Source organism: Echinops telfairi, unplaced genomic scaffold (genome assembly GCF_000313985.2).
Source record: "Echinops telfairi isolate 266 unplaced genomic scaffold, ASM31398v2 ScPeMD7_7425;HRSCAF=8463, whole genome shotgun sequence".
In the NCBI taxonomy this organism is placed as follows: domain Eukaryota; kingdom Metazoa; phylum Chordata; class Mammalia; order Afrosoricida; family Tenrecidae; genus Echinops; species Echinops telfairi.
In genome coordinates, this window is record NW_022111325.1 from 533774 (window position 1) to 547860 (window position 14087).

General features: G+C 60.3%; 1 protein-coding gene across 2 annotated transcripts; it reads right to left on the reverse strand.

The window, feature by feature from the left end:
• Window positions 1–348: 348 nt before the first annotated feature.
• DENND4B (DENN domain containing 4B) lies at window positions 349–13829 on the reverse strand. Of its 2 annotated transcripts, none has more exons than XM_045298420.1 (27): window positions 12189–13829; window positions 11025–11277; window positions 10718–10787; window positions 10414–10583; window positions 10097–10341; window positions 9631–9697; window positions 9485–9543; window positions 9183–9327; window positions 8747–8922; window positions 8481–8581; window positions 7942–8157; window positions 7306–7451; window positions 6892–7031; window positions 6653–6779; window positions 5940–6146; window positions 5490–5618; window positions 4622–4784; window positions 4222–4389; window positions 3634–4022; window positions 3349–3471; window positions 3009–3178; window positions 2782–2923; window positions 2351–2587; window positions 1752–1869; window positions 1500–1665; window positions 1348–1412; window positions 349–1254 (listed from the first exon to the last, which is right to left on the reverse strand). In XM_045298420.1, exons 1-27 carry the CDS (start codon window positions 12347–12349, stop codon window positions 1109–1111), a joined length of 4299 nt encoding a protein of 1432 aa, XP_045154355.1. In that variant the 5' UTR covers window positions 12350–13829; the 3' UTR covers window positions 349–1108. The 2 variants fall into 2 exon arrangements, with proteins under 2 accessions (XP_045154355.1, XP_030743718.2); XM_030887858.2 differs by having other exon boundaries at window positions 11958–13829.
• Between the last annotated feature and the right edge of the window lie 258 nt (window positions 13830–14087).

Here is a 14087-nt window from a genome sequence, read left to right on the forward strand (position 1 = left end):
TGTGGAGGTACTAGAGAGGCTGGCTGGGGAGGCCAGGGGGAAGAAGGCAGAGATGAGCTCAAGGCCCCCAGAGAATGGAGCCTTTGTGTGGGTACAGATGAGGGACAAGGGGGTGATTGTATGGGAGGGCCGGAAGTGCCACGCAGACTTGCACCACCATAGCCAGCGTGGATTCACCCCTCTCCGACTCTGAGGACTCCCTGTGCCCCCCGGGGCCAGCTCCAGACCTGCTCAGGAAAAGCAGGATATGGCTGAAAGCTGCAGGGGATAGAAGGGGGAATGTGCAGCCAGGGGGAAAGAGAGGTAACCCCGCCATCCTCCCAGACCCACAAAACAGGAGGCAGCGGGAAAAAGACAGAAGCAGCGTTTACTATATTTACATCCAACTTCAACGATCCTTATTGCACAGTTCAGGGCCCTGGGTGGGAGGGGCATCCCCAAGGAGGACTGGTCCAGGGTTAGGACTGGAGGGGGCACCACTTCTTCCCAAGCAGAGGCTGGGACTCCTCTAGTCCCGCCACCTGACTATCAAGGCGCTCCAAACCACCAGCCCTTGGTGCCCCATTTCCCTTCTTTATCATCCTCCACAAGAACCTCGTAAACAAGGAGGCTGTAGCTCCAGAATAAATAACTTAAAATAAAAATAAAATACCAACACTAAGGTGGGACGGCATGGGGAGCTCCTTCAGCAATGCCACAGTAGGCGGCCTTGTGGCTGGGGACTCCCTCCCTCCCATTCAGGGCAAAGGCTCAGTAGCTCTGTATCTTTACAGTTGTTTTTTAAAACAAAAACTTCTAAAATGACCAGGGCAATGCAGATCTGTGGGTACCCTGGGGAGGGGAGGGGCGGGGTCCTCTGTATAAGACAGAGGAGGAACAGAACTGGGCCGACTCCCTCCGGCCCTTCCCCAGTGTCAGCACGAGCATATTGGGCAGGGTGCAGATAAGGGAACTGTGACTTTGGGTAACAGTGGGTCCCTCTTCTTGCCACCCCCACTCGGAGCCTCTGGCTGGGATTGCTTGCCAGCCCGTGTTCCCAACTCCTCCATGAGGGCAACAGGAAAGCGGGCTGTTCCACCGCACAGCAAGAGCAGGGAGCGAAGAGTTCCTAGCATTCCAGAGGTGCTCCAAAACATTTCCGGCAGTCAGTGGCCTTGAGGGTGGGCATCTGTGCCCGCCGCTGCCTCAGTTCCTCCTTGCCCATGCTGCTGGCCAGCTTGTTAAAGGCAGACTTGTACTTCTTGTCGAAGGCCACTAGGGAAGAGAGTGCGGCCAACGCTTTAGGACCTTTATCACCCATCCTGCCCTCAGGTCCCCCAAGTGCCTCAGTGCCTGCCTGCTCCTCACCTATGTCCACGTGGTCCTTGCCCAGAGCAGCCATTGTCAGGAATAGGATCTCGCGATAGATGCCCCTGGAGTGGACACAGAAGGATGGGAGGGAAAGGAAGAGGGCGCGGCTCCTGGGACGGGCCAGGGACCACCAGGTGAGAGCAGCATACCTCTGCAGGTGCAAGCCCGTGGGCGGGGGCCCTAGTGTGTCCAGCAGGAGCCCCACAGCCTTGTGCACCTCATTGAGTCCGACGTGGCGCAGTACTGACTCCAGCAATGCCAGGCTAAGGGATGTGGGTACCGGGCCCGGCCATACAACCCGCTGGGGGATCTGGCCTGAGTGAAAGGGAAGAAGGCCAGGATTGCTGAGCCCCCAGGTGTGGGGCCCACCCCTCCTTCCCTAGGCCAAAGCCCAGACTCACTGTGTACCCTCCAGAGCACGTAGAGAGGTGGGCAGCTACTGGGGTCAGGGGTCAGGACGTCCCACAGTAGCCGCACCTGCACAGAGGCCGGATCAGGGGTTACCCAAGGAGACGGGGCCTGTGGAGAGTCAAGAGAGAGCAGACAGTTAGACTTGTGGAATGGTAGGCAGAGACTAGGAACGGGGCAGGCGACGTGCAAGGAGACGAGAGTATGACAGGAAACAGCCAGAGAGGAGGAGAAGGGAAGGAACTGTCAGTCCAGCCTCCTTATTAGAGCGGAACCTCTTTGAGAACAAGGGCTCTGTTTTGTAATCTGGTCCATCTCTATCTGGTGTCTCCAAACTAAACCTGGAACCTAGAAGGTACTCAAGAAGTACTGACGGCATGAGTGAGTACAGGAACACTTGTAGATAGTGGGCTAAGTACCAGACACTACAGCAGGCCTCTGGACACCAGCCTTATCCCCCCATTTTACAGATGAGAAAATATAATCAGAGTGCAGCTGGGATGATGTGAGGGGGCAAAGATTCTAAGTACAACAAAGCTTTGTTGCACACAGCACTATGAGGAGGGAGCAGGGGCCCCAGGAAGGCACAGACCTGGGGGGGGGCCGGCCCATCACAGGAGGCCAGCACCAGGCCTGTTAGGATACTGGGCAGGCGCAGCCGTTGGAAATACCACAAGAGGTTCCAGAAGATGATGGGGTGGGCGGCTGGCAGCTCAGGTAATGCCAGCACCTCACTGCCCTCGTTCTCCACCAGCGACTCCAGCTCCTTACGCAACACCAGAGGGCTCAGGTAGGCCCAGGACCCACTCTCTACCCGCCGGGAGGCACCCTGCCAAGCATAAGAGGGAGAGGACTGTGGAGGGCATGTCTCGTGGCCCCATCCCCAGAACCTCATTTCCCACTGGGCCATCATCATGCCTGGCAGCTCCTGGGGGGTCACTGAGCTTCAATCCCCATCTCTACCCACCCACCCTGGTCTCCCACAGGGTGCCATGTGCCCATGGCCTTTGGCCCAGCCCTTACCCCCATGTGCCCGTTGCAGAGCTGGGGCTCGTCCAGAGCCAGGCAGAGCCTGCGGTCACTGAGCACAGGGCCAGGGCCCCCAGCTGCAGGGGCGTCTTTGCTGCCACTGGCACCAGCAGGGGCAGGCTTGGGGCTGGCGACACTGCAGGGCCAGGATAGGAGGAGGGGTCAGTCATTGGACACCCATCTCCCTGCCTCACCCACAGCACTCGCCCTGCCTTGGGCACCTGGGTCGGGAATCCAGGGTCTGGACACTGAGAAGGGGCACAAAGGGGCAGGCGCAGAAAGGGCAGGTTGTGTTGAGGTTGGAATCATCAGGTGCCCAGCCAGCCATGATCTCCTCATCGTACACCAGCGAGTCGCAGGCACGGCACAGGGAGCAGCTAGATAGCAGGATCTGTGGGCAACAAGACCCCAAGCAATAGGTAGGCCCTGCTTGGCCCCAGGACCTGCCACCCAAGACCCTGCTGCCTCTTCCCCATCCTCTGCCTTTGACGGGGTAAATGTGTGTCTCTGTGGGGGTGTACATGTACATCTGTGTATGTTGTGGGGGGGGGTCATCCTCACTTCCAGTGACGGTGGCTGGAAGGATCCGGGGGTATCTCTGAGGTGCTCTGAGGAACGGCGAAGGCTCAGGCTGCTAAGGGAAGATTCTGAGAGGTCCCACTCACTGCCCAGAGAGGCTGAGCTCTGCGGGGACAGGAGAAAGCATGGTCAGCCAGCCCACAGGAGGCGGATTCCAACCCCCCACCCCCACCCCGGCCACTACCACCACCCTCAGGGCCCAGCCCAGAGGCATTCTCCCAGTTCTGTCACAGCCCCTCCCAAGGCCTCCCAGCGCTGACTGGCTACCTCTGAGGCCGTAGACCCAGGGCGCTCCCGGGGCCGCAGAAGGCTGTCCATAGGGCTGTGGCGGGCAGGGGGAGGCAGGTCGGGGGGCAGCTCAGGTGGGGGAGCATGGGAGGCTGGGGAGCGGCGGGAAGGAGTGAGCAGCTGCTGGAGGCGGGCACCCAGTCCTCGCCGAGGGGTGCCAGTTTCATCCTGACGCCCTCCAGCCTTGGTCACACGCCCACTGAGCCCTTCCAAGACCTCAGGGGGCTGGGAAGTCGGGGTGGGACCCACGCCTCCTGGGCTGCCTCCAGGTGCCGGCTCCTCCCCTGCCAGGCTCAGATCGGAGAGGCTGCCATCATTCCCGGGCACAGGTGAACCCTGGGGCTCCAGGACCCCCAAAGCCTCGATCACTGCAGGGCAGAAAAGGATTCGGGAAGAGAGCCTAGCCGTGCTCAGGCAGCCCCTTTTCCTAGGTACATACGAAGATCCTGCTATACCACCCCACCCCCACCCCGACAATCTGCAGGCTGGGGTCAGCCACAGATGGCCCTTCTCCACCCTGGCTCTGGGCTTCCCTCTGTTGATGAGGGGTCAGCCACCGGCACTCACTGTGGGCCACGCCAGCCTCCACAGTGGGCTGTACCCCGTGGGCACTGCTCAGGCTGCTGCTCTTCATCAGGCGCCCTGTGGGGGAGGCTGGGTCCCGAAGGCTGCGCCCAGCCCAGGTAGTCTGGCGCTGAAGAGGGCGGGTAGGGGAGGGGCGTTCCAGGTGGGGATCTGTGAAAGCCAGAGGGTGGGGAGGTTAGAGATGGTCAGCTAGGGATCCAGACCCCTACTCTAACAAGAACTCCTTGGATAGACCTGAGTGTACACGCATCCCCCTTCCCCGACATAACGCCATCCTGAAACCCCCAATGGCAAAGCCTAAGCCAGCCCCAATTCCTCCTGCCTGTCTGCGGAGCCTGGCCACTCTGTCCTCAGCCTACCTCATCTGTCCCTCCCTACCCACCTGGCTGGGAGCAGCCTGCCTCTTGATGTGCTGCTGCCTGCTGCTGCTGCCGGTCTCTCAAGGGCTGGCGGAATTGAGCGGCCCCCAGGACAACATTCCGGAGCTTGGCCCAACGCAGGCGCCCACCCGGCGTGCCAGATGGCCACTTGCTTTCCAGCACCGCCTGCCAAACACAGTGCCCATCAATATGGCCTATTCCACACCTGAGCCCCAGCATGATGCCCGCAGTCTGTCCAGGGCCCTAGGGACAGGGACACACCTTGCCCACAGCCAGCCAGCCTGCGAGGGTCCCACCAGTGACCCCACTGGGAACGAAGGCAGGCAGGCAGCAGATGCCTCTGGAGGGGCCCAGAGAAAACAAGGAGCAGAGGAGGAACATTTATATCCAAACCGTGCTACTTATTAACTATACCGCTTAAAGAAACCTGTTCATTTGTTGCTCATCAGCCTCCTCCTCTAAAAAGTAAGAACCAATTTCGTATCATGGCTGAGAGCCTGGATTCAGGAGACATGATGATGCCTGCACTTATCAGAGGGGGCTTCAGAGGGGAAAACTCCATTATCGTTTTGTTCAGTCACTACTACTTTTTGAAGCCCCCTCGGAGTCGAACTCCCTAACTCACTCACGCACTGGGACTTCATCTCCTCATCTCCACCCGAGGGCCATCGCCCTTCCCCCCACCCCTACCTTGTTCTGCAAGGATGAAGCAAGGGTTGTCTTTAGAATTGTGCCCGAGCACCACAATGACAATGGGCACAGCACCTACTTGAGTGGCACAGGTCTGGTTTCCAAGGAGCCAGGAGAGCCACGCCTGCCAAGGCACAGCACCCGCCCCATGCACACACCTGGCAGCCCCAAATCCTGTACCTTGTTGTAGTAGCCGTAGGTGATGGTATTGGGTACGATGCCCGCCCGCCGCATCTCCAGCATCACCCGCACAGACAGCACGGGTTGCCCGTAGTGGGAGCAAAGCTGCATTAGCACTCGGTAACACACCTGGCCAGGAGAGACACAGGTCACCCCCAACCAGAACCTCAGCTCGGCACACACCCTTGCCTGGCAGCCTCCCCAGTGCTCACACTCAACGGGTTCCTGGAAGAACCCCTCCCCATTCTGCCTGCAGGTTCCACAGCTGTATCCTGAGCAGGGTTGGGCTCGGAGGGAATGGCTAGGGAGCAGCCACCCAGGGCTGCTCCCCCTCTGCCTCAGCCCCACAGCTTTCCATGATGCCCACCAGGCAGCCCTGGCCCGCTCCCCCAGGGCTGCACCAGCCTCACAGGGTAGGGAGTGGGCGGAGCTGGGGACGCGGTGGCCTACCTCGTCTGGCAGCACCACCTTACGGCTCTCCATCTGGCGCAGGACGTGATAGGCCGTGTGCAATGCGCGCACCCGGGAGGGCGCTGCCCGCACGTAGGCTGGCAGACACAGGAACCACAGCCCATAGCAGTGCCCCAGCAGGCACCGGGCCCACCGCTCAGGCGTGCCTGCTGACTTCTGTGCCATCCGCTGCGCAACCTTCATCTCCTGGGGGTGGGCAGGGGACACGCCAGGGTGAACGCAATGCCAGGATGCAGGCCTGCAAATAGGGTGTGGAGAAGTCCACACCCAGAGGAAGCCCTGAGCCCCTGAGCACCCCTCAGTATGGGCAGGTGCCCTGGAGGAGGCAGCCAAGCCCTGGCTTCCCAGAGAGCTTGCAGGAGGAAGGGGAGGCCACAAGCAGCATATCTATACCAAGCATGTTTCTACGTGCCGGGAACATTCAAACCTTAACCTCTGGGAGATGCAAATGGTTCACACTAACCAGAAGGGTGGCAGTTCAAGTCCACCCAGAGGCCTGGTGCTAGACTTCTGCGAAATCAACCACTGGGAACCCGATGGGGCACTGTTCAACTATGGTGCACGTGGGGTGGTAGAACAATCTCATGGGGCAGGCACGATGACATGCAGGATCCCCATTTTACAGACAAGGAATGGAAGTGGCAGCCCACCCACGGAGCCAGGCCCCTCGGGTGCACCTGCCTGCTAGTTACCTGTTTGGTGCGGCGTGGAGCAGGGCTGCTGGGGGCGCTGCGGGATGGGCCCGGCACAGGCAGGGCCCCAGGCTGCTCTTGAGGAGACTCGAACAGCTCAGGCTGTAGCTCTGGGAATCCATCATAGCTAGAAGAATGGAGAGGGGCACATCAGGGTGGGCAGCACAGGGCCAAACAGGCTGGGCTGGGCCAGCCACTGAGGCCTGGGGCAAACCAAGGCACCCATCTGAGGCTCTCACCAGTATAGAGGGGAGGACTCACTGCCCTCGGGCACTGCAGGCTCCTCAGGTGGGGTGATAAAGACAGTGAGCTCACTGCCCGACAGCTCCTCCAGCTCCACCAAGGGCGTCGGCTCAGGCTTCTCCTGCTCGGGGTGGACCTGGGCAAGGTGGCAGAGAGTGGGCAGCAATCACATCAGTGCCTAGCACGTCCACTAGCAGGGGCCCGCAGGCTACAACTCCATCAAGGCCCTGGAGACGGGCTGGGAGGGCGGAATGCAGGGATACGTAGCCACATGAAGCCCGCCTCATAGTGCAGCCTAGGCTGTGCCTGCATAGGTCTGGGTTTGTGCTGTGCAGTGGCCCTGGGGCAAGAGACAGCTGGCGAGAGGGCAGAGGCCAATGGGCGCACAGAGAAGGGGCAAGGTCCAATACCTTGTCAACGCAAGAGTCGAAGAATTCAAGAGCAGCATGTCGAGCAGAGCCAAAAGAGCATTCCTCAATGAACTGTGAGAACATCTGTGTGTGGAGCAGCTGAGAGTACAGTTTGTGGCTGGAGCGTTCCCGGGATTTCAAGAAGCCTGAGTGGGGATGCAATGTGGGCAGAGGGATGTTCCCAGGGTCTCCAGCCACTGAAACCCTCCTGAGCCCTTCTTGGCTCCCTGCCCACTCAGGATCCTGATGGGACACAAGGTCCTCAAAGTTATCATCTCGGGGCCCTCTAGCCTACCTGCCCTCGACACCAACCTGATCAGCTCAGTTTCCTCGGCACCAGGGTCCTATGGGATAGGCCTCCCTTTTGTCTGTCTGCACCCCACCTCCGACTAGAGTGGCTGTCTCTAAGGACAGCATCCTGGGAGATGAGCTTTGCCACGAGAGCTGCTGGCAGGTATCATTGTCTATGTCCACCACAAAGGCCCAGGGCTCTCAGAGGGCAGGGCCCAGTGGGCTCATCTTGTGCCTTACATGCTCCCAGCCCAGCACGGCGCCTGACTCCAAGTAAGGACCCACAGGAACAAGTCAGCCCCGGTCAGCCCCTCCCCAAGCAGAGACAGACGGGGCCCTCTTTACCCTGCAGGAAGAAGAGGTTGTCCACATCTCGAGACCCCTCAGAGGGGGCCTGGGTGAGCGGGCGCAGGAAATCCCGGTAGCCTTTGAGCAGACAGGCCATGAAGCGGAGGAAGGCGCCCTGGACTTCGCGCTCCAGCCGGGCCCGGCGGCCGCACACAGCCTCGTAGTCTGTCAGCAGGAATTCCAGGGATGCCTCCTCCTCGGGCCCAGTATATGCTGGGGACCAGTGTGACCCGAGAATCAGCACTGCCACCCCAGTGCTTACCTCCCACAGGTGTCCCTCCCCGCCGCTGCCCCACCATTGCCAGCCTTACCAGAAACACACCCCTCCCAATTAATAGCAGCTAACAAAGGACATCCATAACAGTTTTGAGCCTTCAAATTGCAACCTGAATCCTAGCTCTCCTGACCTTCCCAAGTCAGAGCTAGCTCCCCACAGGTTTTCCAAACTGGAGCATTAAGGTCCAGGCCCACTAACAGCCCTAGCCTCCCCCTGCCACCACCACCACCACCACCACTGCCAGGCCCTGGTGTCTCACTCTGGTCCAGCTGCTGATGCAGGTTTGTCAGGGTGGCCAGCAAAACCTTGTAGGGCCTGCGGGGCAGGGTGCGAGCGGGGAGGGGCTTCTTCTCCTCCGTCCTGGGAGAAGGGCATAGGAAGGAAGGGTGATGAAGCTGCGAGTCCACCACCCTCCCCTCCTCACCGGCCTCCCCTGCTTTCTGCCTGACGCTCCCTCTGAGCAGGTAGCGCCCTCACGCGCCTCCGCCCGCCCGCTGTCCCTGCCGAGAGACCCAGCCCTCTCACTGGAAGAGCGTGTTGGTGTCAAGATCAACACAGATGACATCAGCAGGCGGGTCATGCAGATCGAAGTAGCTGGAGTGGATCCCCACGATGAAAGGCACCGGGGCGCTCAGCACGTCTGCCAGCACCAGCGGGCACAGCGGAATGTAGGGGCACTGCCAGTGCAACGGGAAGATCATCTGCAGCCCCAGGGAGGGAGAAGCCAGCTGTGAGCAGGGCTCTGGGAGGGGCCGGGGGTCACAGGGAGGGCCGGGGCCAGGGAGGCCTGCTCAGAGAAGCTGCTGGGATGAGGACCCCTGCAGGGAAACGAACTCCCAGGAGGGAGGCTGGGGAACCCTTCGCACAGATGGAAATGGGGCAGGGTCCACGAAAGGGTGAGGGGCACACCTGAGAAAGAACAATGGTCTAGGGAAGTGGGGCTGGGCCAGGTGGTACTCACAGAGACCAGGGCCTCGCAGACGCTGGTGAGCAGGTCTGGCCGCAGGGAGTGGACGAGCAGTTTGTGCTCCGTGAGCACGGCGAGCAGGAGCGTGACCGCCAGCTCAGGGCCCAGGCTCTGCAGCAGCTGCAGGAAGCTGGCACCACTGTGGGCGGGCAGTGCCAAGGTGGGCTAGGGTTCACCAGGAGATGACAGGACACCTCTTCCCCAGTCCTCAAGCACAGACAGCTGGGGCCACCAGTCTGGTATCTATCCTGTCCTTGGCCATCAACCACTCCTCCCTCCTCCAAGCCTGCACATACCTGAGCGGCAGAGGTGAGGACACGGGTTGACAGAGGAGCAGGTTGTCATAGGGAGACATCTAGGAGAGTAGAAGAGCCACCCGTCAGACAGATCACGGCCAACCCCCCTCCTGTCATCCGCACTCAGGCTCAGACCCTGCTCTCACCTGTACTAGGATGCGGGGTCTCTGTGGGGAAGGGAAGGGGACGTTGTGGATGAAGTGGGAGATGTGCCTGGGGAGGGAAGGAAACGCGTCAGAGGCCCAAGCCCTGTCTGACCAACGGCTCCCACGCTCCCACCTCCCAGCACTTTCCCGAAGGGCTTTATTACTCCCCGAGTCCCGCAGCTTCACCCCACCAAGAACCCCCATTATACAGTATATAGAACCTGTACACAGTACAAGAGTGCCCCTCTGGCCATGGACAGTCCCTTGCCAGGAGTGGGCTAGAAAGTGTCCCTGAAATTGGAGCACTCCCTGCCTTGGCCAGAGCTGGTTGGGCAGTGGGTAAACTGGACAGCCCCTCGCCCCTCTGTCCACACCCACTCCTCCAGCTCCACCCTAATTTCTGCCATTCCTCTTGGCCTCCCCTGCCCTCACAGCCCTTTCCAGTATCCCCGGGAGCCCTGCTCACGCTTCCAAGGGCAGCCGGTGGGGGCCGGAGACGGAGTAGCGGTAAAGGAAGGTGAGGAAGGCACGGAAGGCCGGGAAGGCGGGCCAGCGGGACAGCACCGCTATGGCGCGCCGGCTGCGCACGGCCCTGCCCTCCAGCGACCGGCCCCTCTCCACAGCGCTCAGCAGGCCCAACACCTGCGCCTGCCGCTCCGACAGCCTAGTCCGGGAGAAGGCCTCATAGAACTGCAGAGCGGCCCCGTATACCTGGAGGGGGGAAGAGGGGCGGTCAGGTGGGTCCTGCGCAGCCTGGGCCCCAGCTACACTCCAGACACCCACCTTATCACCGGCTGCCCCCGTGAGCACAAAGGTGGAGAAGACGGGCACAGGGTACTTGGTCTGGGCAGGCCAGCACTCGATAGTGGTCCCCATGGGCAGGCAGAAGACGGGCACGGACTCCGGCAGGGGGAACGCTTCATTGTCCTCCTCAGGGTAGCGGCCCAGCAGCTCTGCACCCCCAGAGAGGGCGCCCCAAAGGAGAAGGGTGTGTCAGAGGAAGAAGCCAGGGGGTACCAGAAAAGGGCCCAGCGGCAAAGTGGGTACTGGGGCCAGCCATCAGGCCAGGGACAAAGGGGCCACTCACCTGCCTCATACACCAGTGTGTTGGCCTTGGCCAGGCCCACCTTGTAACACAGGTACACTGCTGGGCCCCACTGTACCGGAGATGCAAGAGACAAGCAGGTAACGCAGCTATCAAAGGGCTCAGGGGTCCGTTTTCTATCACCCCTGCCTGGCCTGTCTTCAGAGCACTCATTAATCCCTGTTCGTTCCCCAAGGCCAAACCATCCCTCCGGGTCTGCCCCTGCAGTGATAGACCTTGGTCCTAAGATGCCCCTCTATGCTCAGTGTCTGAACCCCTCATGCCAAGATGATCCCAGGGCTCGACTCACCATGCCAGGGTTGAGGTTACGGGGCAGCCGGCAGTAGGTATGAGGAGTGCCCTCGCCCTTGCTGGGCAGGACCAGGCAGAGGTCAGTGATGCCCAGGGCATGCAGCCCTGCCCCTTCCGCAGCCCGCCGGTAAGTGAGGTAGGTGCGGGGGTGCCCTGGACCTGGAGGGGCCAGGTTAGCTGAATGGCTGTAGGGTGTCGTGTCTAGTACTTGGAAGCCAGGCTTGGGACGTTCCTTCCCCTCATACAACACCCTTGGCACAGAGAGTAGAAAAAATGTCAAGAGTTCAAAAGACAGTGGAGAAAGACCCCAGCCCTATCTATTCCGCCCACAACTGCCTTGTATTCCTGGCCTTGTCAAATCCCAACACCAGGGCTCCCCTTGTCTTTGCTGAACCCGCCCTCCAGATTCCTGTCTCCTGCAGCAGCCCCTAATAAATACTAAGAATAATCCTTGACGTCAGTGGTTCTCAACCTTCCTAATGCCGCGACCCTTTCGACCAGTTCCTCATGGTCTGGCGACCCCCCAACCATAACATTATTTTTATTGCTACTTCAGTCACTGGAATTTTGCTACTGTTATGAATTGGGCCACCCCTGTGAAAGGGTCGTTCTACCCTCAAAGGGGTCACAACCCACAGGTTGAGAACCACAGTTCTATGTGGATTGTCTCATTTAATCTTCCCAGGCATGGTACCTATGAGGAGGTACAACTGTCTCTATTTGCTAGGTAAGGAAACATACCTAGAGAGGCTCACCAACCTGCCTAGGGCACACAGCAAGCGGACAGCCCAGCTTGTACACCGTGCGGATCTGTCTGATGACTAGGGACGCAAACCTTGGCCTCCGTGCCCCTCCCACATCCCTACCGCTCACGACCTCTCCCAGCCCCCTCCCAACCTCCTCTGAGGCCAGCACAGGCAGAGGCACACACCCCAGTTCAACGAGGGGGGGCTTGTCACGGCCCCTGCGGTAGCAAATGGCGGGCTGCGTTCCACCCAGGAGCCCAGCGCTGAGTTCTAAAAGGTGGCCCCCAGTGGAAGCCTGGATGCACGTGTAGCCCTGGGGCACCTCCTCGCCCAGTGCCCTAGCGATGACCGCCACATCTGTGATGGGCTCGGCTGGTCGGGGAGGACGCAGAGGCCCACTGGGTTCAGGAACCCACGTTTCTTCCGGGAGGGGTGTTTCGTTCCCTGCAAGCCCAGCGACCACGAAGTAATCCACCAGCCGGGGGGGCCGCTCCTCTGCCATGGCCCCCCCCTCACTCGCTGCATCTGAAACAATGGAGGGGGGCAGAGATGAAACAAGGAAGCCAGGTGCTTCCATGGCGACCAAGGTGCCCTCTTGCTCCCCCTCTTGCTAGACTCCCCAAAGTCAAGCGGGACAAATGGTCAGCCAATCCTGAACTCTCCCGCCTGGGACATCACCAGACCCTCACAGCCCACCACAGGTCCTTAAAGAGACCAGGGCCTTCAGGCTGCATGGTACTAGTACACTCCCCAAAGAACTCACACACATACCCAGCTCACCTGGGTGCTGACACCATATTGTCCCTGTCGCCCCTCTAAAGATCATAACCCTCCTCACTCTCTACTCAGACACAGAGACCAGTCTTGCTGGAATGGGCTACAATGACACCAACCCTTTGGGTCATGACATCACAGTTTTGTTCAGGGTTTCTGACTTTCCTACTTAGGTTGGGGCATCTTAAGAACCTTGTGAACCAGCTAATGTCTTCAAGGGCCCGCCCCCAGGTTTGCACGAGGATCCCACAGGTTTCTAGGAAAGTCCACCAAACCCAAGCTTTAGCGTCTTTTCTTCAGACTCAAGGTTCTTTTTTCTAACCCAGGGCGACTAAGCTGACCAAAAAGCCAGTGCCCTTTCACCTCTAGGACCCCTAGTGAAGTCCAAAATAGCCATGAGAGTGTTCCGGTAGTCCCCAGGCCTTCTTCCACAGAGCCCAGAGACTTCCTGAAAACAGGCCCACCATGATCCTCAACACCCATGTTCTCACCTGCCTCCATGGCCCAGCCCCAGGGAGCAGGTACTTCTATGGTCCCCAAGACGCAGAAGCTAGGAAAGACCTTGGTAGGTGGCTTGCGGCAGGGGCCGGGAGGCATGGGAGTGGGGGCCGCATCAGAGGGGAAGGGAGGTGACTTCCTGTAACAGCAGAGGGGAAGCTACAGCCCAGCGGAAGTCAGTCTATGGGCAAGGGTGTGTGTGTGTGGTGGTGGTGGTAGGGTGCTGTGAGTGGTGACAGCACAGCATTATGCCCACAAGGAGGAATCTGACGAAAGGAGCCTGGAGCCTGGCAGGGAGGATCAGCACGCCAGCATGTGAAGTCTTCTCTACTCCAGAACCTTTTTCCGGGAACAGGGAGCAAGGGAATCTTCAGGGGACAGGCTGGCTCGCTCCCTAACCTGGCCTCCTCTGCCCTCCACGAACACCCCAACCCCAGCTAAATTTAGCCTCCCCAGAATGTGAGGTGAGCCCAGAGTCAGCGTCAGAGTCCTGATTTAGCTCTGGGGCACAGCCCTGTCCCTTAGCCACAGCAGAATGGGAGTCCTATGTCCTAGGCAGTCGGCAGGGGTCATGGGCCAGGGGCAAGGTGAGAGGTGAGATGGCTCCCATCCTATCTAGGGCCCGCCTGCCGGGGCGTCCCTCACCGAGCCAGGGAAAAGTCCCACAGGGGGAGGCAGCCCTCACTCGGGGGCAGACAATTCGGCTTCAGCGCCACTCGGGGGTCCCGACCCCCGGCACCCACGCCGAGCGTCATGAAGTTGAGGCTAGGGCAAAGGGCACGCAGTGAGAGGAGGCTGGGGAAGGAGCAGGGGGGCAGAGGGGCGAGGGGCGCGCTGGGGGCAGAGAAGGAACCGCCCGCGTGACCCTGAGCGGGAGGGAGGGGGGCTCCAGCTTCGACCCCCTGGGGGAGACAGAGGGGAGCAGGATGCAGGGGCACGGCTAACTCCGGCCAGTGCCCTCCCCTCCACTTTCACTTCCCCAGGAGAGAGGAACCGGAACCAGATGTGCAGCTCGGGGAACATCTGGGGGAGAGTCCCCGCCG